This window comes from Wasmannia auropunctata, unplaced genomic scaffold (genome assembly GCF_000956235.1).
Source record: "Wasmannia auropunctata unplaced genomic scaffold, wasmannia.A_1.0 LD334196.1, whole genome shotgun sequence".
NCBI classification, from domain to species: Eukaryota; Metazoa; Arthropoda; class Insecta; order Hymenoptera; family Formicidae; genus Wasmannia; species Wasmannia auropunctata.
This window is the reverse complement of record NW_012028694.1, coordinates 1-21397: the sequence shown is the minus strand read 5'-3', so window position 1 is coordinate 21397 and position 21397 is coordinate 1. Positions and strand designations below refer to the sequence as shown.

The window sequence follows — 21397 nt, the reverse complement described above, 5'->3', positions numbered from 1 at the left end:
GTAGACTTTTAAAAAAACAATTTTTCAACAGCCTCTTGGTATATATTCAATCTCAATGTTTAATAATGAAAGTCTCATTGCTCATAATTTTAGATCGAATTTAAAAATACAGAAAGTATAATTATATCAACTCTCTTATTATACTTGCTAATTCTATAATATTTCTATTTCAGTATTATATAGATATATTTGATATATTATTAAAGTATCTTTTTTTTATCACACAATTTATTTGTTTTACCTTACATATTCTTAAATTTATGAAAAATTGTTGGTCAAAATTTTATATATATATATCAAAATTATCTTGTTGAGTTTTTCAGAATTATCTTAATTAAGCTTTATACATCACGATTATCCTGACATAATTTATCTAGTCTAGAAAATGTTATAGTGTGTAATGTATATGCAAATGTAATGCATAAAATGTAAATAAGCTTAATTAAGATAATTCTGGAAACAACAGCGAGGAAACTGAACGATCATGTTTACATATTTATACTTTTCTACATGTTGGAAGCATGCTTCTGCGACTGCCTGGCGGACACGTCCTTTTAGGAAGGGTCGTTATTATCACGAAGGGCGCGTTGTCCAGTGGTACGCACTCCAATTGGAAAGTGATCTCGTTTACACCTAATACCCCTTTGGGCGCGCACGGACCGCCTATAGTTCTGAGAGGGTAACACGTGCCGTTGTAGGGCACCACGCCGTCTTTCGAGCAAGGGTTCGCCACGCAACGAGGAAGCGCCTCGTTCTTGGGGAGTACGACGTAATTCCTGGACGAACAGGGACCCTGCCTGTAGGCTTCGTAGCAGGAGTCGTTCAACGGGAAGTACAGAAACCTGGGTCTACAGTCACACACCCAGGAACTCTTCGCACCACGGCCTGGATAGAGCAGCATGTTTTTCGGGCAACTGCCTGGTATCAACACGGGTATTCGGTCCGTTATCATCTGCGAGGACGAGTATACATATAAAAAAAAGTAGCTCTTACAATCAGTATAATTCTGCATTAATATTACATTACCGTAGAGTTACCACCGCTGACATGGGACGTCTCCTCGTCGGTCGGGAATATCAGATCCTGGCCTCGTATCGTATAATTATATACGAGAAATAAAATTCCGATATATAAGCGGTTCATCTTCAAACAAGACTACTGCCGTTGAGAAGAGTAGAAGCATAGATGTGTACAAACTTGTAGTCGGGGATTGGGAAAAGCCGGTCAGGCAGTTTTGCATAAATTAATATTAATATGTTCTTAACGGCCAAACAGCAGTAAAAACTCGATTCGCTTCGGATCTTCTTCAATTTAATGACAAACTAAAAGAGAAAAACGTGAATAAAATATATGTCCATACAAAAAAGTATTTATATATTATAATTAATTGGTTACAAATTATTCAAGCAATCATTAGCATTATAATTATGCCTTAACAGTTGTATTTTCTGGCTCTAACTGAGATGCTTCTAATGTTAAAATTTAATATAAAAATATCAACAGTTGAAAAATATTTTAATGTTCATAATTTTAGAATTATTTACATTTTTTCAATAAGCTGTATTCATGTGTTTACATATTGAAAATTAACTTCTATTTTACATATTAAAAAAGATGCATAACAATAATATATTTTAGTCGTTTCTAATTAAAGCAGTTAGAAATAATTACTAAAACTTTTCTTTTCATATAATGCATTATTTATTTTAATATATTTTAAGCAATTATAAATCGCTGGTTTTATGTTTAGAATATTTTCAGACATGTAAAGTTAAGCTAAACGGAATATCTATTTGTATAAAAAAATGTCCACAGCTTACATACGTTTTCGTACATATACTACAGTACAAAATGCAAAGAATAAGTTTGAGTACTAGATGACACAGAGATTTCAATTGTTAACAAGTCTTGTTACCAATGGTATTAGCAATATAATTGTTGCACAATTCTTATATGTTAAAGGAATACTGATTTAATAAGATCTAAAATAATTTAAAATAGCATCACGCGCAACGTGAATATGTGGATATTTTTAATACATTTGATAAATATTAATAATATTCTTTTTAAAACTACTAATAATACAAACGATATTTGTATGCACGTAATTGATGTCTTCATGTTTTAATTGGAAATTAACAATCTCGAAAATTTGGCAGATTAAAAAAAATTTTAGAATGATTACTTTACCAGCTAATAATTCGAGTGTATTTTTTTTAGATTTACCGATCTTTAGAAAGATTCAATGAATCTCCCATGTCGGCCGATTGCGACGATTGTTTCTTATGCAACGCCGTCATGTCCAGCATGCTCCCGAAGTCAGATTTGACGCTCGATATTGTTAGATCCTCCGTTCCCTGATATTCCGACCTGCCGATCTTCGTCGGGTCGGCTTGCACGTCCAGTTTCTTTCGATCGTTCGTATAGTCGTCGGCGCTCACCGAGAAACTTCTGCAAGCCTCCGAGCTGACGCTCTTGAAGGGCGACGAGATCGCGTCAACGGTGACGAAATCGCTCTGCTTGCGTTCAGTACCGTCCATGTCCTTCGCCGGCGAGATCTTGCCGAGGGGACTGAACAGATTCGCGATGTTGCGCATATACGTGGATGGCGAGGGCGACGAGGTTCGCGTGAAATCGGCGATCGAGAAGCCCGAGAGCTTCGCCAGATCGGTCGTGGGGAAGTTCGCTAGCTTCGTCAGATCCGAGAACTTGGTGATCTGCTGAGTGATGTCCGCCAGCGGGAAGTCGGGATTCGTCCGGGACTTGGCGCCGCCGTCGCCGATCAGGTTCGGCAGCTTCGAGAAGTCCGCGGGCGCGAAATCGTAGTCGTACTTCGCATTCTTCACCGACACCGTGAGCTCGCCCGACTGGAAGCTCGGTATTATCTCCGACGGCGATATATGCTTGGAACCCACGAGGGAATTGCCGTCTTTTATCTGAGTGATCGACGCGGCGTCGTTCGTGCCTATGCCATCCTTCTTGATGCTGTCCCGCGAGGTCGACGGTTGCAACACGAACGGCTTGGACGTGGGCGTGATTATGGCACCGCCGTCGGGCTTGAAGTTGACCGGCGCGAGGAAAACGGCCGCGTTACCGGCCGTGAGGCTTACACTAGGCGGTACCGGCGGCCCCAACGATTCCGAGGCAGATACCAGAGGAAATTTCATGGTCAGGAAATCGGGTGTACTGCCATCCTCGGAGCCTGGACAGATCATCTCCCTAATCACGTCCCAATACGAGCTGTTCGATCTGTTTCGACCGGGCAACTTCGATGCCAGGGAACACTATTAACGATTAGTGTTAGTTAGATTAACAAGGTCTTACTTGCATTTGTGATTGATATATGTACTTACCCTTAAACGTTCAAGGTACGTTGTATTATTGTTAAAATTGGCAGTAAAATCGATGCCACCCTCGCTCTTATAATATTCTATACATCTTCTCTACAAAAGTAAATAATAAATATTGATAACAAATGTAAAAGTATACTAAATACGATAATCTTTTATAGAATAATTTTCAAATTTTTATATATAAATTTTGCTCAGTTGGGCATTGTTTTATGCGCAGCAAAAATATTGAAAATGAGCTAACTGTTAAAAAAATACTTACAATTTCCTCCAATGTGTCCTGGGACAAAAAGTGCTCCTGTGATAATGTGTAACTGAGAAGCATAGGTCGAGGATATTCATGAGGTCTGTTTTCCGGTGGTGGCAGAGACCAGAAGACATTGAAGTTCGACTCGTAACAGTTGCCGTCCATGTTGTAAGGCGCTGCAAAATAGAAAGTAATGATCACTCAGCTCCTACATATGTTGCTGGACGAAGAAAGTATTCGACACACTCACAGCATATCAATCCGACGCACGGTATGTATCCGTTATCGCTAGGACCCTTCATCTTGATCTGATAGTCCAACTGTGAGTCCACGTCTCGCAAGGAAGGCGACGCGTGGGAGCGTGGATGGGAGTGATACCAGCCTACCAGGGTAACGCGTTTCCACTCCATGGCTCGAGCGATCTCAGCCTCCACGGCCGCCGCGGCCGACTTGTCCTTACCAGAGTACCGGCACGGGAACGCGCACGTTACGGAAAGATCTACGATGAGATACGTTAATCTCAACAAATCATTCAGATGTAGAATGAAATATTTTGTACATCAAGTAATCAAGTATAAAATGTACTGTGCGAATTGATGTCCCAGTGGCCGCCCAAGTAGCCGCAGATTTCCTTGTCCGTTAGGTGACAGTGCAAGTCTACTAACAGAGCTGCGGTGGTCGTGATGGTCACTAGGAAGGGCTGTATCTTTCCCAGCGTGCTAAACGACGTGAGTTCCACCATCGTGCTCATGTCCCTGCGAAGCGAGTCATCGTAATTTTCATAAACATTCTATAAATATTTGATGTAAATGAACAACTTTATGAAGACTTACATGGCATGACTTCGTATCCCTAGATTAGCGTGTTTCACTGGAACCCGCACGATCTGGACCGGAGGATTGATTTGGATCTTCTCGCCAGCCTCCTCCGTGGTTTCGGTCAGAATCGTTTCCATGATTTCGATACACTTTTGCAGATTAAACGACGGAGATGCGACGTCGAAAGGTCTACATATATCCTCTTTTCCTTGTTTTTTTTTTACTCTCTCTGAACAAACTATAAAAATCGAACCAACGGCGCTTGCCTCATCGGCGAATTTTTATCATTATGCGTATGTTGTTTCTCAGAAACTCGTAATAGCGTTTCTTCCAATTAACGTGAATTATAAATGAAATTTCTTTGACAGATCAAAAAGACGCTTCGACAGCGTTATCACCTAACCTACCCTGACTTGTCGGAGCATTGTGTTGACAAGAAGTATGTTCTTTACTGCTTAATTACTTTGTACTACTTAAAATAGAAATAGATACAGACGAATGCATTGAATATACATATTTTGAATAATTTAACATATTTATTCGTTTTAATTAGCTTTTTAACCTAATATTTGAATATTTTATAAATTCATTTATTTTAATTATAAAAAAACACGTAAGATATGTAATTGATTGATTCAGTTACGGCAATCTCTTGATTTCTTTTAGAGAACAAGAAGGAAATTTCGTAAAGAAAATAAAAGACTCTGAGAAAAACTCTAATTTTCGTTACCACGCAACCGGAGCACTTCGTACTTGGTTTTGGATTTTGTCCAATGTGAGACACCACACGCTACAAAGTACAGTGCCGTGCACTACAGCGCCGTTTGAGTGTAGGCGAGTGTGGAATACACGTCACCTCAGCCAATCAGGAAAGCTTCCTCGATTACCCAGCGCTGTCATTGGCTTAGGCCCGGTTCATTACAAATTAACCTTAACCTCGGTTTAACTTACTGTTTATCTCTAAATTCTTAGGTTAGAAAAAGATAGGGCGAGTTAAACTTTTCGGTTGAATCGAGTTAAAAGTGCCGTGAATTGTGAAACCAGGTCTTAGTATATAAATTTACTCGATTGGCTGAGAAATTGCTGCTGCTCCTACACTAGCTGCACCTAAAAAGGACATCTGTGCACGGCGTATGTAACATACGTTAGGAGCAGCCATAAGCCGGGTCCGGTCGACCATCGCGATCGCGCCAGCGCGAGGGTGGTTACGTTACACGGCGTCGGTGTCTATATTCCCTGCGATTGTGCGTTTGCCTGGGATCGTTCGGAGCGAAGCAAACCCAAGGAGCTCAGGTTCTACTTGAAAAAGGAGACGAAAATGGCTATGGCGACGAGCCAGGTTAAGGGTAGTGGCTGGCCACGGAGAGCGAGCAACAGTTCGTTCGAGGGGAAGGTGGTGCAGAATCAGTCGGTCACCATCAACAGAACCGTCAATTTGTAAGTGGCGTGACATGATCCTACGCGCGTTCCTACCTATACAATTAATTGTGTTCTGACCGCCTCTCTTCTGTAGAAAACAACCACGACCGGTCGGTCTCTCGGCAGACGCGCTAAGCAATCGAACTCTATCACGTCCTTCTAAAACAGAAAAAGAGGAACCACCCCCCCCCCCTCGTCCCCGTTTTCACTCTTATCGCGGTGAACGATCGGGCCCGTTTGTCCCTCTTTCCCTCTTGAGACCCCCGGAATTTTAAGCAACTTGTATCCGCCAATTTTTTCACACGCCAAGTGTTTTGATCCTTCATCTGGCTGCGGCAGATTGTACAATTCGTGACGATACCGTTTGCTTAAAATTCTCAAAAATTTAGACAGCGTCGCGCACGAGCTATATCGCGCGAGATTTTGCCGGCATTCAATTTTGCGCGCAGCATCGAGCATCGTTTCCTTTCCACAGTATCATAAACTTAAGTCTCGATCGCTTCCCAATCGTTGTCCCCATGCATTTGCAATGCGAGGGATCGGTTTTGTCGATTCTTGATACATAAGTGCTAAGAGACTCCCCGCTGTGCCCCTCCCCTCTCACCCTTTTCTTTTCGTTTTAATTGTTAAAAGTGCAGTTTGTATCTCTTAAGATTTTCGCACATCGCAGATCGAACGATCCCGAACAAGGCTGTATTATTTTCTAAGTTTGTATGATCGCCAAGAAAGCCCTGTATATGTTTTTACTCGTGATCTCACTCTTCCATTTCATGTAAGATATGCTACATCTATGTATTATATCTATGTATACGTACGTATTGCATTGTACGAGGTAGTTCACAATTTATATATTTATATATATATACACACTTAATTATATTACATTTTAAGATAGTACCTAATATTAATATTGCGATTATTCTGACTGAGTTTGTTATAAGAAGGCAAGACAAATCTTCTTAAAACAAACGCAATTATACACGAGACCTGTATGTAACGTTATAAGATCACATTAGATGATTATTTGTGCTTGTGATTATATGCGTGCATCTATAACGTTACATTTGCAGCATTTTGTGTTGCAAAACAAAATGTTGCAATTATATACAGAGTATACATCAATGTATATCTCGGCACCATGCAGATTTTTGCACGTATTTTATCAAATATTAATTAGCTAATCTTTTTACTGTATTAATTGAAAGTTCTCAATATTATCTTAATTCCTTGAACGGGATGTTCACGTATTATTATAATATTTTTACATTATATAACTGATACATCAAGTATCAGTCATATTTATTGATAAAATTTATTTGAAGAGACAAATGTAAATAATTTTATATAAAACAGTCAATATATATAATACTTAGCATGGCAATTGATAGCAGAAATCTAAGACTATAATAAAATATTTGTATTATTTGTGAAGTACTTGCTTAAAGTACTTGTGCAGATCCGATTGTAATATCAGCAACAAAATTATGTTTGCCTGTTATTTATATTTAATTTGATTATACCAAGGTGTTTAATGTGAATGTAGAACTTTAATTATCGGTGTGTTGAGACATCAGTGTTTTATACATGCGTATGTAAAAACTGATAAAGCGATATTTTTATTGCAAACACTATATCATTATATATATGGAATGTAATATTGGATGTACATTACATTGCAGTATCAGTATTTGCTTCTATGTTTATAATTATATTAATTATAATTTATAATTAAATTGCATAAGACTGACAATACAGATCAGAAATCACTATTGAACATGTGAGAAAAATTATAGAGTGAAAATTGAACTTTTTGTTGAAATTCTCTATATAAAAAAAATATAGTCTTTTTTATTACAAAATTTTATGTATTTTACGCAATGTATACGCGCATTAACCAAGAGATATTTGATCATAATAAAGGCTCTTTGATAATGAAATAACTCTTTATAATTTAAATATTTATACATCTGTTGTTTAAATTACAAAAAAAAAAAGATATAAGTACTGTTGAAATATGAAAATAGCGTGAAAATTTAAATTTTGTTAAACTATGCATACTTTATATAGTTTCTGTGATTGAATATTGTAATATCGCATCAAGCTGTATTTGAAGAAAACTGGATTTAATTACTGATGGATTAAGTTAAACATATACAGGAGCCTAACAAAAGAATACAACTCATTTATCATAGATATCCTTTGACAAACTATACATTTGGAACAAAAGAGCCACTCTTCGAGAAAGATCCGTCAGTACCAGCAAGGTTTCAGCGAATGAGAGATGAATTCGACAAGATCGGCATGCGGAGAAGCGTAGAAGGCGTCTTACTGGTACACGAGCATGGACTACCGCACGTTCTTCTTCTGCAACTCGGCACAACATTCTTCAAATTGTAAGTGTTTCGAAAAGACTTTGAAAAATTGCGTATTGTGAAATTTTATGCGTTTTAACGACTGAATACATTCCCCCCCCCCCCTCTTTTTTCTGTTCCAGACCTGGTGGAGAACTCAATACAGGAGAAGATGAGGTAGAGGGCCTAAAACGGCTCCTTACAGAGGTAACAGTTAATACGACGCCTTACGCTGCCTTACAGGCTGGCTAGGAGTGGCACTTTTATATCGTTAGATTGTAAAAATTGTCTTTATAAACATCATCATTATTATTGTATAAACCCCCTGCAAACGTTTGTAGAACTTATGTAACCGGGCCTGTAGCTCCACATAGGGGCTTGTTCTTTTATTCTTATAATATTTTATACGTTTTGGCGTGCTGCATGCCCGGACACTTCGATGTCGAAAAATACCGCACGTTATTGTATTCCGGTTGGCTAAGAACATTGTTCTTATTTCGATGATGTATTTTACCGCACTGAGAGAAACACAAGAGAGAAGAGACAAGATAAAGATGCAAGAATGTAAAAACGTGACAAGAAGACTGTATATATAAATGTCGCGAATTTTTTTTAAATTTATGAGCTCGGAGAACCGATTATCTCGAATTAGGGTTTAGAATTTTATTGTAAGGGAAAAATATCTGCTCGGCAAGATATGTAGGCCTACGCAATTCATTCGCAAGATTGTCAGATCGCAAGACAATTAATAAACTTGAGATTTTGTAATCTCTATTATACTCTTGACTAAAAACTTAGCACATGTAGTCGATTTTTATTTAATTAGGTATTCATATGAAATCGCTAAAAGGATATAGATGGAAGGAAATGTACATGTGTTTTTGATAAATATCCAAATAATCAGTTTTCCAAAGAGACTTATATTGACTACGTGTCGATCGTCGATAAACTTGAATATTGTTAGAATTGATGCTATCAGGTGCGATCGTCGCAAATGTCTCGAAATATAATAAATGTTGTGCAACCATGTTCTTAGTAGACTGACAGAAAGAAGAATGTATTTTTTATTCTCATAGTTTACTTTGAAATTGAAATATGGTACAATGTTAGACAGCAAAACGGGATTGCTTTCTAGACCTTCGGACGGCAGGACGGGGTGAAGCAAGAGTGGGTTATAGAGGACACAATTGGAAATTGGTGGCGTCCGAACTTTGAGCCACCTCAGTATCCGTACGTGCCGCCACACATCACAAAGCCGAAGGAACACAAGAGACTGTTTCTCGTGCAGCTACAAGAAAAAGGTATAACGACAAAATCGGAAAGATTTTCGCGTGTATATTATAATTAATTAATAACTTAATTAATTCTCATTATTCGTATTTGTTATTTTTTGTTTAGCTCTCTTTGCTGTTCCGAAAAATTACAAGTTAGTCGCCGCGCCATTATTCGAATTATACGATAACTCACAAGGCTATGGCCCCATAATCTCATCTCTACCACAATCTCTGTGCAGGTATGTTCTTTAAAAAGATTTTTTTTTTTAAAGCAGATTTCGCGTAGAGAAGTGAAATGTGACGTATTACAAAATGTTTGTGTTTTTGTTTGTGTTTCAGGTTTAATTTCATTTACATGTGAAGCTAGAATTAGAAGAACAAGCTCGAAATAATTCTGTATTCTTAATTTAATAAAATCTATTAGAGATTTAATAGACTCGTATGTACATGAAACGATGGCTGATACTTGAGGATAATTTCTGATCTATGTATATGCTGCATTGCGAATTAAACCATTTTTTTAAGTAGTATTTATGTAATTTACCTCATAAATCTCATAATTTCATTCCATCAACTTTTATATTTAGATGTAAGTTTCTATATTTTGTTTTTGTATCTGTGTAATGCGGTGACAGATACAATCCATTTGACTAATTTTGAAATGTACATATAGATTTTTATTAGCTTTATTCCCCAATATATGTAACTGAACTGTATATTAATTACTTGAAGAAAATTTACTTATTTTCGAAAATAATTGCGAATATGCTATAAATTTTACTATAACCAAAATACGCATGTATATTTTTCTGCGAAATCTAAAAATACTTTTATAATAAAATTATAATAGAAGAACATAGAGATGTGATTACAGTATATCGGCAAATTTATAATTTGATAATTTTTATTCTTGTTATAACAAAATAATAGATTTTCTAATAAAACAATTCACTTGTTTGGTGATTCAAATTCTGTTCTTCTGTATTATATTTTTCTCTCTCTTTCGCGATAATATATATATACCATGTAGCAATGTGTGACATCTTGATATCTTATCAACAATTATGTAATTGATAATTAAATTTTTGCGTTATATAACGTTTGAAAGAGCTGTTTATCCTGGAACATGTGATAAACTTTATTCCATTTCGTCTCGCTTTCTTACATATAATTCAGTACAAAAATATATTAAATTATTAGCTGAAGAGGAACAGGATGTAATTTAATTTCTGGAATTAAGTATATGAAAACTTTCGACTTTTCCATTCGACAGGCGATATTTTTGTGCGTCCTGCGCAATCCTCTAATAGTATATGGTTCTCGTTTTGTGGAACGGTATGTGCTCCAGTTCTTCCGCGTACTGTCGCCGATAGTCCCACAGATAGTGATCGATGACGATCGCGTTGACATCCGTCGGATTCAAGTCCAATTTCGAATCGGCTGCGATCAATCTTCGCACCTCGTCGCACACCCGCTCGACCACCTCGATCGAGCAGGCGCGTATCTCGACCTCCTCCTTGCTGCCCTGCTTCAACGGCTCGTCGGACCTCAGCTTGCTCATGAGCGAGTTGCTGTAGCGCATAGCGCCGTAATGCACGAGCACCTGGGGGATACGGTAGTCGGCGAACATCGCGATGCTGTCGATGTCGCGAAACTCGCCGAGCCCGCGTCCCTCGTAGCAGGCCCAGATGTCGCCGACGAGTATCTGCGCCCTCTTGTAGATGCTGATCCTGTGGCCCTCGTAGTCGGCCTCGTCCCGGTACGACTCAAACTCGTTGACAATCAGCTGGAGCAGCTTCTTCGCGGAGCCCTCGCACGACTTGACGCACTCCGCGAACGTGCCCTTGTACTTGTCCAGCAGAACCTTCCCGGCCTCCCGCAGACCCTTGACTCTGTTGTGTATAAGCGGAATGCCGACCTCGTCGTCGTCGCCGCGGAAAATCACCTCGGCGTCCTGCTGCGTTATCCGCGAGTAATACTTGGGATCCCACATGGGTTTCCCCTGGTCAATCGCCCGGCTAACGGCGGCGCAGAACGCGAAGTAGCCGGTCTCACCGTTGACCCGCCACTTCTTCGCGCCCGTCTCCGTCCAGAAGGAGAAGTTCAACGTGTCCAGCACGAATATCCAGTCCGCCGCCCTGGGATCATCGGGTTTCGGATGGTATTTGATTTGCGAGAAATTACCCTCGCGGATCTTACCGGTTTTCAGACCGTCGAGGACCGCCAGTGCCAGCTTCTTCACGCCCGCCTCCTCGATGAACACAACCTTCGCCAAGCCGGCGACCAGCTTCGCGGACTCCTTCGGCATCAGGACCATGATGTCGGGAATTTTTTTGCTGGCCAATTGACTTGTCTCGAGCTATTCTGCGAGTGACGATCGTCTTTATCTATTTGACAATTGTTGACAAAGCTTCGTTCCTCGCTCCACTAAAATGCCGGCTGACCACGACTGACACCGGCAGATTACCAGTCGACGCGAATAATGTTTCAAAGCGATTAGAACGCGATCTTTAGCTAATCGATTTCGCGCTCTTCCAGGAGTTCCAGGTGCTTCAGCAAGATATGATATTATCTAATAACATTCTGAAAATCTGATAACATTTTCCGAGTCAGAAGTAATAATTCAATAATAATATAAAGATATGATTGGCTATATATAACCAATAATGATATATCATGTACGCAGCTATCTAATCTTTGATGTGGAAATTAATTTTGCGTAACAGAAAATGCGTAACGCTTCCGATTGGTTACGCGATACGCGCGTTACATGAAAAAATCCAAAAATCTACTGTCATGGGACGGCACCCTAAGTGAGGTTCGAAGCTTTATTTATTTAGCTTCGCTAAATGGGGTTTGAGTCTCCGCTAAGTAAAGTTCGAGTCTTCGCTAAGTGGGGTTCGAGTCTCCGCTAAGTAGGGTTTGAGGCATTTATGCTCCCGTACTTGTATTCGAACCCCGTCATTTAGTCCGTCCGTGCAAACTCTTGGCGTAAAGTTTGCTACAAATTGTAGCCAAATTCCGAGCAAACTTTACGTTTATTCACCCGCTGCACTTATAGCGCGCCCGCATTCGAAGCCCACTTAGCGGAGACTCAAACCCCACTTAGCAAAGATTCGAACCGGATACTTTTAGGGATTTTTCATGTAACGCGTATCGCGTAACGCCTCTGATTGGTTACGCAATACGCGTTATGTGAAAAATCTCTGTCATGGGACGGCACAAAAACAATAACAATTAAAAATCTACAGCACACGTGACGTGAACTATAGATTTTCAATACATTTCGAAATTCGGAACGCACTCCGTATACATACGCCAATAAGAGAACTCGCTCGCTAGTTGTGTCCAGTAAGTCCTTATCTACTTTTAAGGTTACACAGCCTGCGTTAAGATATTGCGCGCGCTTTCCGGTTTATTTACCGGCCGACCGGCGTTTCACGCGGTTTCATGTCTGTTTGCTCATGTCGATGTCGCGTTCAGGTGACAAGAATTTGAGATTTTTCCACTGAATATTGCTATCTATCGTTAAAATTGTTGTCAAGCCGACTGCCTTTTTCAGGACTACGATCGTACTCGTGAAAGACATGGATTCCGACGGCTGCTCGTTGACCTGCACCGTTGCCGTGGAATGGCTGAACGCGCAGGGATCCATCCAGAGAAAGGCGACCCACCGAACGGCGTCGCTGCGTCTGACTCGGGATCAGCAGCGCGACATGCTGGTGGAGATACGCGCCGAGAAGGCGAACGTGCTGACGAAGCTGCCGCTGCGAGGTATATCGGTGTTCAACAAATTCATGACCGAGGGGAAGGCGTCCATCAAGTTCAGGGAGCAGAACTGCACGTTGTTCCTGTCGAACGCACCCTCTTCCCAGCTGATAAGTTTCCTGAAGACGATATTCGTCAAGCTGACGGGTCAGGAGGGCGGCAAGATCCCGGCGAAGGATTCCCTGCGAGAGAGGTTCCTCGCGAACGTGCAGCCGGGCGGTGCCGAGGATGTCAGTCCGGCCACCAGCACAGAGATCAACAGAGCGAAGGAGAAAGCCCTGACGGTGTCACGCGCGACGGTCACCACCCCGTCGCCGGGCGTGGTCAGGAAGCGGAAACACTTCGGTGACGACGCTCCTAGAGTACCCGCGGCGAAGAAGCTGTACGAGAATCCTACGTCGGGCGAGCTGACCGACGAGCAGACTCGAGTCCTGAACGCGGTGCTCGGCGGTAAGAACGTGTTCTTCACCGGCAGCGCGGGCACCGGCAAGTCGTTCCTGTTGAGGAAGATAATCTCGGCCCTCCCGCCGGATGTGACGATGGCCACGGCGAGCACCGGAGTGGCGGCCTGTCACATAGGCGGAATCACGTTGCATCAGTTCGCGGGCGTCGGTCTGGGCACCGGCACCAAGGAGAGATGCGTCCAGCTGGCCTCCCGTCCGTCCACAGCCGCGACGTGGCGGAAGACGAAGCACTTGGTGATAGACGAAATCTCAATGGTGGACGGCGATTTCTTCGACAAGATCGAGGAGGTGGCGAGACACGTGCGCAGGTCCGAAAGACCCTTCGGAGGGATACAATTGATCCTGTGCGGCGACTTCTTTCAGTTACCGCCCGTGTCCAAGACCAATGACAAGGCGAAGTTTTGTTTTCAGAGCGAGGCCTGGCAGAAGTGCGTTCACTTCAATTTCGAATTGCGAACCGTCCATCGGCAGAAGGACGAGGCGTTTGTGAAGGTATTGAATAGCGTTAGGATAGGTAGAGTCACGGATGATATTGTAGGCGTTTTGAAGGAAACGGCGAAGCAAAGGATTGAGAGTAACGGAGTGTTAGCTACTAGATTATGTTCGCACGTGAAGGAGGCCGATGAAATTAACGAGTTTCAATTGAATGAACTTAAAGGCGAGAGTAAAGCGTACACGGCGTTAGATTCCGATAGCTCTATGACAAACATGTTGGACCAGCAGTTGCCCATACCTGGTAAATTGATACTGAAAGTTGGCGCGCAAGTTATGCTGCTGAAAAATATAAATGTTAATAGTGGATTGGTGAACGGGGCTCGAGGTGTCGTTATAGACTTTAAAAACGATATACCGGTGATTCAGTTGCGATCGGGAACTCATTATGCCGCGAAGATGGAAAAATGGGCTATTAGAACTAGTTCCGGCGCTGTTATACACCGAAAGCAGATCCCTTTAAAATTAGCGTGGGCCTTTTCGATCCACAAGAGCCAAGGCTTGACTTTAGACTGCGTGGAAATGTGCCTGTCGAGAGTATTTGACGCCGGTCAATCTTACGTAGCGCTTTCGAGAGCTCAGAGCTTACAGAGTTTACGAGTCTTGGATTTCGACAGCCAACAGGTATGGGCTAACACAGCCGTGCTCGAATTCTATAAAAAGTTCAGGAGGAATTTACAAGAGATGGAAATGATTCCTCTGGGAAAGAAAAAAATTAAGCTGGAGGGAAATAAAAGATAATATTTATATTTTTTTATAGCCTACACATATATATCATTTGTTTGAAATAAACAGTTTGTATCTGACACATGCAATAAGTATTACACGACAATTATTAATTTCATTAAATTAAATATCTTCTTTATTTTTATGTTTATAATTAGTACGATTTTTTAAATTTTTTTTTACAAATATTACAATTTACTGGTGTAGACAGTGATTTACATTTATATTTATATCGATATTAATAATCGTCGACAGTTATTTCGATGGGCGGTATATAACGCCATGTATGCCCTGCATTTAGAAGCTCCGAATAAAGTATCGGAGAGTTTGGAGCGGATTCTTTGCTACTACATTGAATATCTATTTTGTACTGACCAGCAGTGAAAAACACTACACGGCATTCGTGATAGGCTCTGCCGTATTCCTGTAACTGTTATTTATTTCATGACAAAATAGGAAACGTAAAACGCATGCGTATACAGTTACAAATTGTATTTACGAAAGCTGCGAGTACTTACAGTAGGCAGCATAACTTTATTTGCTCCGGCTATGGATAACCTTGTTTCCAATTGATAATTATTCACTCCGTTGTGATGGTCCTGATAGAAATTAATGGACAACGTAAGATCGCTCAGAGGATGTTCCAGAGCGTTGCACACTCCCACACCAACGCTGATGCATTCACCCAAAGCGCACGACAGTTCCTCTTGTGCTTTTACAATAATATCGTTGATCGTTATGTCTGGAAAATGATTGAGTTTTTTTAGAAACTTTGAGTGTCTCAAGCTGGGTTCTACATTAGTTGCATCGCAGCGTCGCAAACGTTGCGATCCAGTTGAGATTCAATTAAGCTCGGTGCGATGCAATTAATGTAGAACCGACTTTATACGCGTGCGCGCGCCCACATACACACGTATAAACAATGTATACGCACCCCATTGCAGAGGACTCATTCTCACGAGATCCAACATATCTTGAGTTAGAGTGATACCGGAGAGAGTTGCCTTTCCCGTTGACTCGGTGCCTAACAATTGCCAGCGCAGATCGACCAACGAAGCTATGTGTTCGGCACATATTTTCTGGAGTTCACTCGTATCACCAGCGCCATTTAGCTACAAGTGCGAAACGATAGAATAATATTGCATTACAGTATGTTCGAATAGGCCACTCCGTATTATTACCAGAGATAATTTATTAAGCGGACATCGGTCGACTGGAACGGGAATTCTACACGGTTCTTTACCTTCCATGTATATACATTTGTTTTGCGTGTAGTGTAATTCCATTTCGTGATTCGTCATATTTGTCACGTCCAGCACGAGATAAAATTGCAATGGTCTGAAAATTGTTGGGGGGAAAATTTTTATCAGATCAAATATGTGTTTGATAGCATGTAAGATTAGCAAATTATATGAATAAATATTATTTTATGAAACTGCGTTTTTTTTTGCAACTTACGTTTCGGCCGGCAACACGTCCCAATTAGTAATCTGCACACTGGGTAGCATTTCAATGGTAACAAAAACAGACGAAATTCTGCAATAACCAGTTAACAAGCCTGCACCTCCTGAGTACTTAATTCTTAATTGACCTTCAATAATGTTAGACGTGTGTAAAGGTACTGCAAGTTTCGACAAGCGCGTGCTCGCTAAGGAAGAATGGCCGGAGTGCGAGCTTACTCCCGATCTGAAGGAAGAGGTCAGCTCGGATTGTCTTTTCGTATGATGAGACGGAGAACTAAGCCTAGACGGTAAAGAACTGTGGCCTGAATGCGACATTAGGCTGCTCGGTTGACTAAGGCAGGTACTGCTAGTAACATCTGAAAAAAATAAATTGTTGAGAAAGAAGGCGCTAAAATTTAAAGATTACGTTATCACAAAAATATAATTGACGATTATATTACCATTTCTAATCGAAGGTGCTACAAAATCCGTTGCTGCGTACAGATATAAGGTAAGACTCGCGCTGCTGCCAGGTTGCAAAGGCAGTTGTGTCATCAGATTCTCATCGCTCCATTTAAAAATCTTACTTTCAGTTACGGCATCCAAAGCGGACTGTACTGATAACTCGACCATTTCAATAGGCACCTGCCCAGCATTCGTTATTGTCACGGTACACCCGGCGCTGCAAATGTAAACGAAATTATTTTTTGCATGAAAATTAGTGTTAACGAAAGAATTTTGTAGTGCTCATAGTATAATACTGTACAAACCTCTCACCGCCGTAGAGCGATATACTCGCGCTGGTAACGATATTGTCGCCGGAACTCAAGCTGGCAGTTTGAGGCAAACTCGTCGCGACGTCGATTCTCGGTAAGGCTGGAATGACTTCGACGGTGTATTGAGGATGCAACATACCCTCCATGTATCTCAATCTACAGTTGGATTTAACTCCCAATGTGTGCGTGCTGAATCCGAGTATCTCTAAATCTCCAACCTCCTTGGGTCTACCCGCCAACGTGACCGCAATCGGACCAGACTCGGCAGGCAGGCTGATACTCTCCGGTATCGATTCAAATACCACGCCATTTGTCAAAAGTCTCATGTTAGACACGTGTAATTCAAACGGTAAAGGATTTAAGAGCTGCATCGACACCTCACAGATATCTCCTTCCACCCACAAATAATCTGTTGTAACAAAAAGTTTATTGTTTTATGGACGATATTAAACTAATTAAACTGGTAACAATTAACGTTTGGGTATGCACATACCGACTTTGCTCTTCGAAGTGTTTTTGCGCTCCAACGATCCGAAATTAATTGGCGTAAATAAAAATGGACCATGATCTTCCTTTACCCTTTCTATCTTTTGAGGCTGTAAGTGCGGCTGCATGTTTTTCAGAGTAAACGATTTTGTTTTTGGTATATTTAACAAATTAGCCGGTGGTATAACGGTACCAGAATCTAAAACCTGTTGCAAAAGACATTGTTTATTTTATATGAGACATATCATATAAAACATATTATTCGCATTGTTCTAATTTTTTTTAACATACAAGGGGGACTGGTGCACCCTCGCACTGTTGAGATACATTTTGCAACTGCAGCGCAATATCCTTCCGTTCGGTAAGCGTTAGATGATTGTACATTGTTTGAAGTAAAAACGTCAGATGCCTCGTAGCAAGTGCCGGATTACCCATTCGGTTTGCAGCGGCAACAAGTTCATTTATTATTTGGATCTGTATAGCCGGCCATCCTCTTTGTCCATCTGTGAGGAACAATACAATTTTAACCACCACAAAGCAATTAAAACAAAAAATAAAATTATATTAAAATTTCTTTAACACATATCGTTTAAAAAGAATTTTAATACACTTATATATTTTTTTATTTGAAACAAAAATATGATGTATATAAAAATAATACGAGAATAATATAGAGAATAATACAATTTTAACCAAAACAATTAAAACAAAAATAAAATTATATTAAAAATATTTCTTTACCACATATCATTTAAAAAAAATTTTAATACACATATATTTTTTTATTTGAAACAAAAATATTGATGTATATAAAAATATATTTAAAATATTAAATTCTATGAAATTTATATACAATGTAAATGCAGTGACCTGGTGGTATGTCAACGGGATCCAAGGATAATTTAAATCCAGATGTGGCTTGTAGCATCAAATTATAACATTGTTGCCAGTCTGGATTGGGATTATTTTGCGATACATGACGAGTGGCTGCCAATCGCAAGCAGAATGACGCCTTTCTATCAAAACCAAAGCTCGTATATAGATCTGATAATGTAGTGAATCGATCAATCTGAAATACCCGATCCATGTAACACCCTGATAAGCTTTACACGTTGAAGTTCTCTGCGTTACGTTAATACTACATACTTTTTCCTGCTCGCTGAGTGGCAAATTAATCAATACAACATTATTCAAATATGATGCGGCTTGCAAGGTGCAGTTCTGTTCTATTGAGATTCTCGTGGCTTTGAAACTTGCCTCAGTCTCAATTATACCTGCGTATTGGTATTTACTGTAATGTACTATAGCCTCACGATATTTCTTAGATATTTCCTCAGGTAGTAAAATATGCGGCATGCTGGCCTTTACCATGTCTATACTGGGCGGAGCTGGCAAAACTGTAAGAGCCTGCGATCCTCGTCTGTAAAATGATGAATGACTGATTAACTCTCATATCCTTGAAACAGGTTCTCTAATAAAAGTGCAGAAGATATTTTAATGCTTTAACTACATAAAAACTTACGAAAAGAGATGGTTTTACATTTTGTATCAAATAACTTTGCTCAAAGATCATCCATACCTCTGTTTACTTGGACTTCCTTCTTGCAAGGAAGAGTTTCTTTGCAGTGGAAGACTTCGGCACATGTTGGGATAAAGAACCAAGACAGAAGTGGCACAGAGGCCTTCGTACGCCGCTCCCAGCCACAGCCAATCATTGACGGCTTGCAGAATGTTGGCGGCGGAATTGTAATTGTTCAGGGCGTCGGCTGGAAGTCCGGCTTGAAGACACAAATCCCCCAGATGCTTCGTCATGCGACCCACGCATCTCTTCTTGTTATTTCTGGACTCGAGGTCCAGCCCGATGAAGTCTTTCTTCTCAAACGGAGCCAGCAGAAGGGAGACGCGATCTATCTTCTCCCGGGAGCGCTCCAGCCTCTTCGACTCGAGGATCCAGAACAGGAAATTGAGATACTCGGCTGTCTGCGTCTCGAGATCGGGGCACGCCTCGTCCGCGTAGAATATCGCCCGCGTTTTGAAGTTGCCAGGCGTGGTGTAGCCCGGCGGTGGTTCGTGACGGCCGTTCGATTCGACGGGCCCGAAGAGGATGGCACGCGAGTCGTACAGGGTGCTGCTGTACTTCACCTTCAACGTCTCGTGCACCCGGCACAACTCGTTCAGCTCCGTCTGATTGTCGTATCTGCCGAAGGTGATGAGGCCCAGCAGCCGCCGGTGCGTCTGAAAGTCCCCCCAGTCGTTGTTCTCCACGGGATGCTCCCGGACGAATCGGGCGAGGATCTCCCGCGTGCCGCCGCTGGAGTCGGACACGGAGAATCGGCTGCCAGCCTTGACGATCCGTTCGCATAACCTACTGACCGTCTTCGGCTTGATCTGCGTGCCGACCGGTCGCAGCAACAGCAGCAGGGCGGCGTGATCGTGGGCGGTCTGCTCATAATCGGGATGGGACATCTTGTTGTCGGGCACCGGACTCGACAGGATTACGCTGATAGCCGAGCGCATTTATGCCATCGATTTCGCTCGAGGGTATCTCGGACCTTGGCTATCTAGACGCTCCTCAGCTCGGCCAACGATCCTGTCATCTCTCCACGTTGTCGTCGAGTAGGGCGAGAACGCGCGGTGCTTCGGACTATGTAAATAAAATTTGTTCCGTTCATAACAACACCGACAAACCGTCGCATCGGCGGCCAGAGAGAAACCTGAGAACGCCAGGAACGCCTCACCTGACAGGGAAACAGCAGTGACAGTAGACATGTGTCAATAAACAGTAGACATAGAGAGACACCTGAGAGAGGACATGATGGGCATGACGACCTTTTGCCTGTAACCTAGAAAAGCCGTTGTGCACTAATGCCACCTGCAGAAGTGGTGTAAACTACATTGCAACATTCACTTTTCTACACCGCAGATACATACAATTTGTGGTGCTACATCCGTGCTACATCCACCTTATATAACTATACATATATTATATGCTATATAGTATATAACTTATATGTGTAAAATATAACTGTGTAATAATAATAATAATAATAATAATAATGTTGTCTTAAATATTTCTTGATGGAAGCCTAAAAGTAAAAATCTTTTTAAATACAATTATTTATACTATCTGGCATTTTTTTTCAATTTATTATATATATTATTATTGTATATTATATTGTATTATATTATATTGTATATTTTATTGTATATTATATTATATTATAAAATTATATTATTTAACTTAGAATTTTCTTATACAAACAAATAACAAAATATTTTCAATTTATAAGAATTCAAAATTTAATTAAAACGCGAGCTTGAAGTGAAACGTATGAAAAACGTACATGTTTATATGTACGTACAATAAAATATGCAAGAATATTTTTTTTTTTGCTTATCTTATATATTAATCATTGTACTTTGTATTCAGTTGTCTCTGTTTTTAATATATATTGTTATGCGTTAAGTTATTTTTAACCGCGTCATTTTTATATTGCAACATCTTATATATTATTTTCGCATTTATCGTAATTGTCTTTTATGTCATTCCTATACATTTTGCGCTTACGGGTAGGCACTGCTAGCAGCATTGCTGACGCATTACCTTGTGTTATTATACGTCTTATAATTGCACATTAAATAATATAATATTTTGTATGTGTGCATATGTATGAGAGAGATATGTATTTTTATAAAACGAAAATTAAATCTTATTATTTTAACTATATCAAAGATTACTTCAATTATTACTTTCCTACATTCCTAATCTTCAGTCAATCAGCGG

At 40.6% G+C, this 21397-nt stretch overlaps 6 protein-coding genes across 8 annotated transcripts; 2 read left to right on the top strand and 4 right to left on the bottom strand.

Moving 5' to 3' along the window:
- Window positions 1-265: 265 nt before the first annotated feature.
- LOC105459315 lies at window positions 266-1156 on the bottom strand. The gene is made up of 2 exons (XM_011705242.1): window positions 1027-1156; window positions 266-952 (listed from the first exon to the last, which is right to left on the bottom strand). Exons 1-2 carry the CDS (start codon window positions 1141-1143, stop codon window positions 497-499), a joined length of 573 nt encoding a protein of 190 aa, XP_011703544.1. The 5' UTR covers window positions 1144-1156; the 3' UTR covers window positions 266-496.
- A 77-nt stretch (window positions 1157-1233) lies between these two features.
- LOC105459314 lies at window positions 1234-5186 on the bottom strand. The gene is made up of 7 exons (XM_011705241.1): window positions 4431-5186; window positions 4183-4352; window positions 3848-4096; window positions 3613-3773; window positions 3354-3443; window positions 2227-3284; window positions 1234-1322 (listed from the first exon to the last, which is right to left on the bottom strand). The coding sequence occupies exons 1-7, from the start codon at window positions 4550-4552 to the stop codon at window positions 1307-1309; spliced, it is 1866 nt and encodes a 621-aa protein (XP_011703543.1). The 5' UTR covers window positions 4553-5186; the 3' UTR covers window positions 1234-1306.
- Window positions 5187-5376: 190 nt separating this feature from the next.
- Window positions 5377-9989, top strand: LOC105459313 (cleavage and polyadenylation specificity factor subunit 5). 2 transcript variants are annotated; one of them, XM_011705239.1, is made up of 7 exons: window positions 5761-5852; window positions 5929-6606; window positions 8027-8227; window positions 8329-8392; window positions 9321-9486; window positions 9584-9698; window positions 9799-9989. In XM_011705239.1, the coding sequence occupies exons 2-7, from the start codon at window positions 6548-6550 to the stop codon at window positions 9818-9820; spliced, it is 627 nt and encodes a 208-aa protein (XP_011703541.1). In that variant the 5' UTR covers window positions 5761-5852; window positions 5929-6547; the 3' UTR covers window positions 9821-9989. The 2 variants fall into 2 exon arrangements, with proteins under 2 accessions (XP_011703540.1, XP_011703541.1); XM_011705238.1 differs by lacking the exon at window positions 5929-6606 and having other exon boundaries at window positions 5377-5852.
- A 565-nt stretch (window positions 9990-10554) lies between these two features.
- LOC105459312 (UPF0553 protein C9orf64 homolog) lies at window positions 10555-12204 on the bottom strand. Its single transcript, XM_011705237.1, has one exon. It carries the CDS (start codon window positions 11774-11776, stop codon window positions 10763-10765), a length of 1014 nt encoding a protein of 337 aa, XP_011703539.1. The 5' UTR covers window positions 11777-12204; the 3' UTR covers window positions 10555-10762.
- Window positions 12205-12773: 569 nt separating this feature from the next.
- On the top strand, window positions 12774-14994 carry LOC105459311 (ATP-dependent DNA helicase PIF1). 2 transcript variants are annotated; one of them, XM_011705236.1, is made up of 2 exons: window positions 12774-12810; window positions 13022-14994. In XM_011705236.1, exon 2 carries the CDS (start codon window positions 13047-13049, stop codon window positions 14922-14924), a length of 1878 nt encoding a protein of 625 aa, XP_011703538.1. In that variant the 5' UTR covers window positions 12774-12810; window positions 13022-13046; the 3' UTR covers window positions 14925-14994. The 2 variants fall into 2 exon arrangements, with proteins under 2 accessions (XP_011703538.1, XP_011703537.1); XM_011705235.1 differs by lacking the exon at window positions 12774-12810 and adding an exon at window positions 12871-12942.
- Window positions 14995-15081: 87 nt separating this feature from the next.
- On the bottom strand, window positions 15082-20470 carry LOC105459310 (protein brunelleschi). The gene is made up of 13 exons (XM_011705234.1): window positions 20352-20470; window positions 19193-20257; window positions 18760-19033; window positions 18484-18682; window positions 17905-18116; window positions 17621-17819; window positions 17122-17536; window positions 16813-17033; window positions 16368-16728; window positions 16091-16247; window positions 15844-16021; window positions 15428-15651; window positions 15082-15339 (listed from the first exon to the last, which is right to left on the bottom strand). Exons 2-13 carry the CDS (start codon window positions 20128-20130, stop codon window positions 15148-15150), a joined length of 3570 nt encoding a protein of 1189 aa, XP_011703536.1. The 5' UTR covers window positions 20131-20257; window positions 20352-20470; the 3' UTR covers window positions 15082-15147.
- Window positions 20471-21397: the final 927 nt, after the last annotated feature.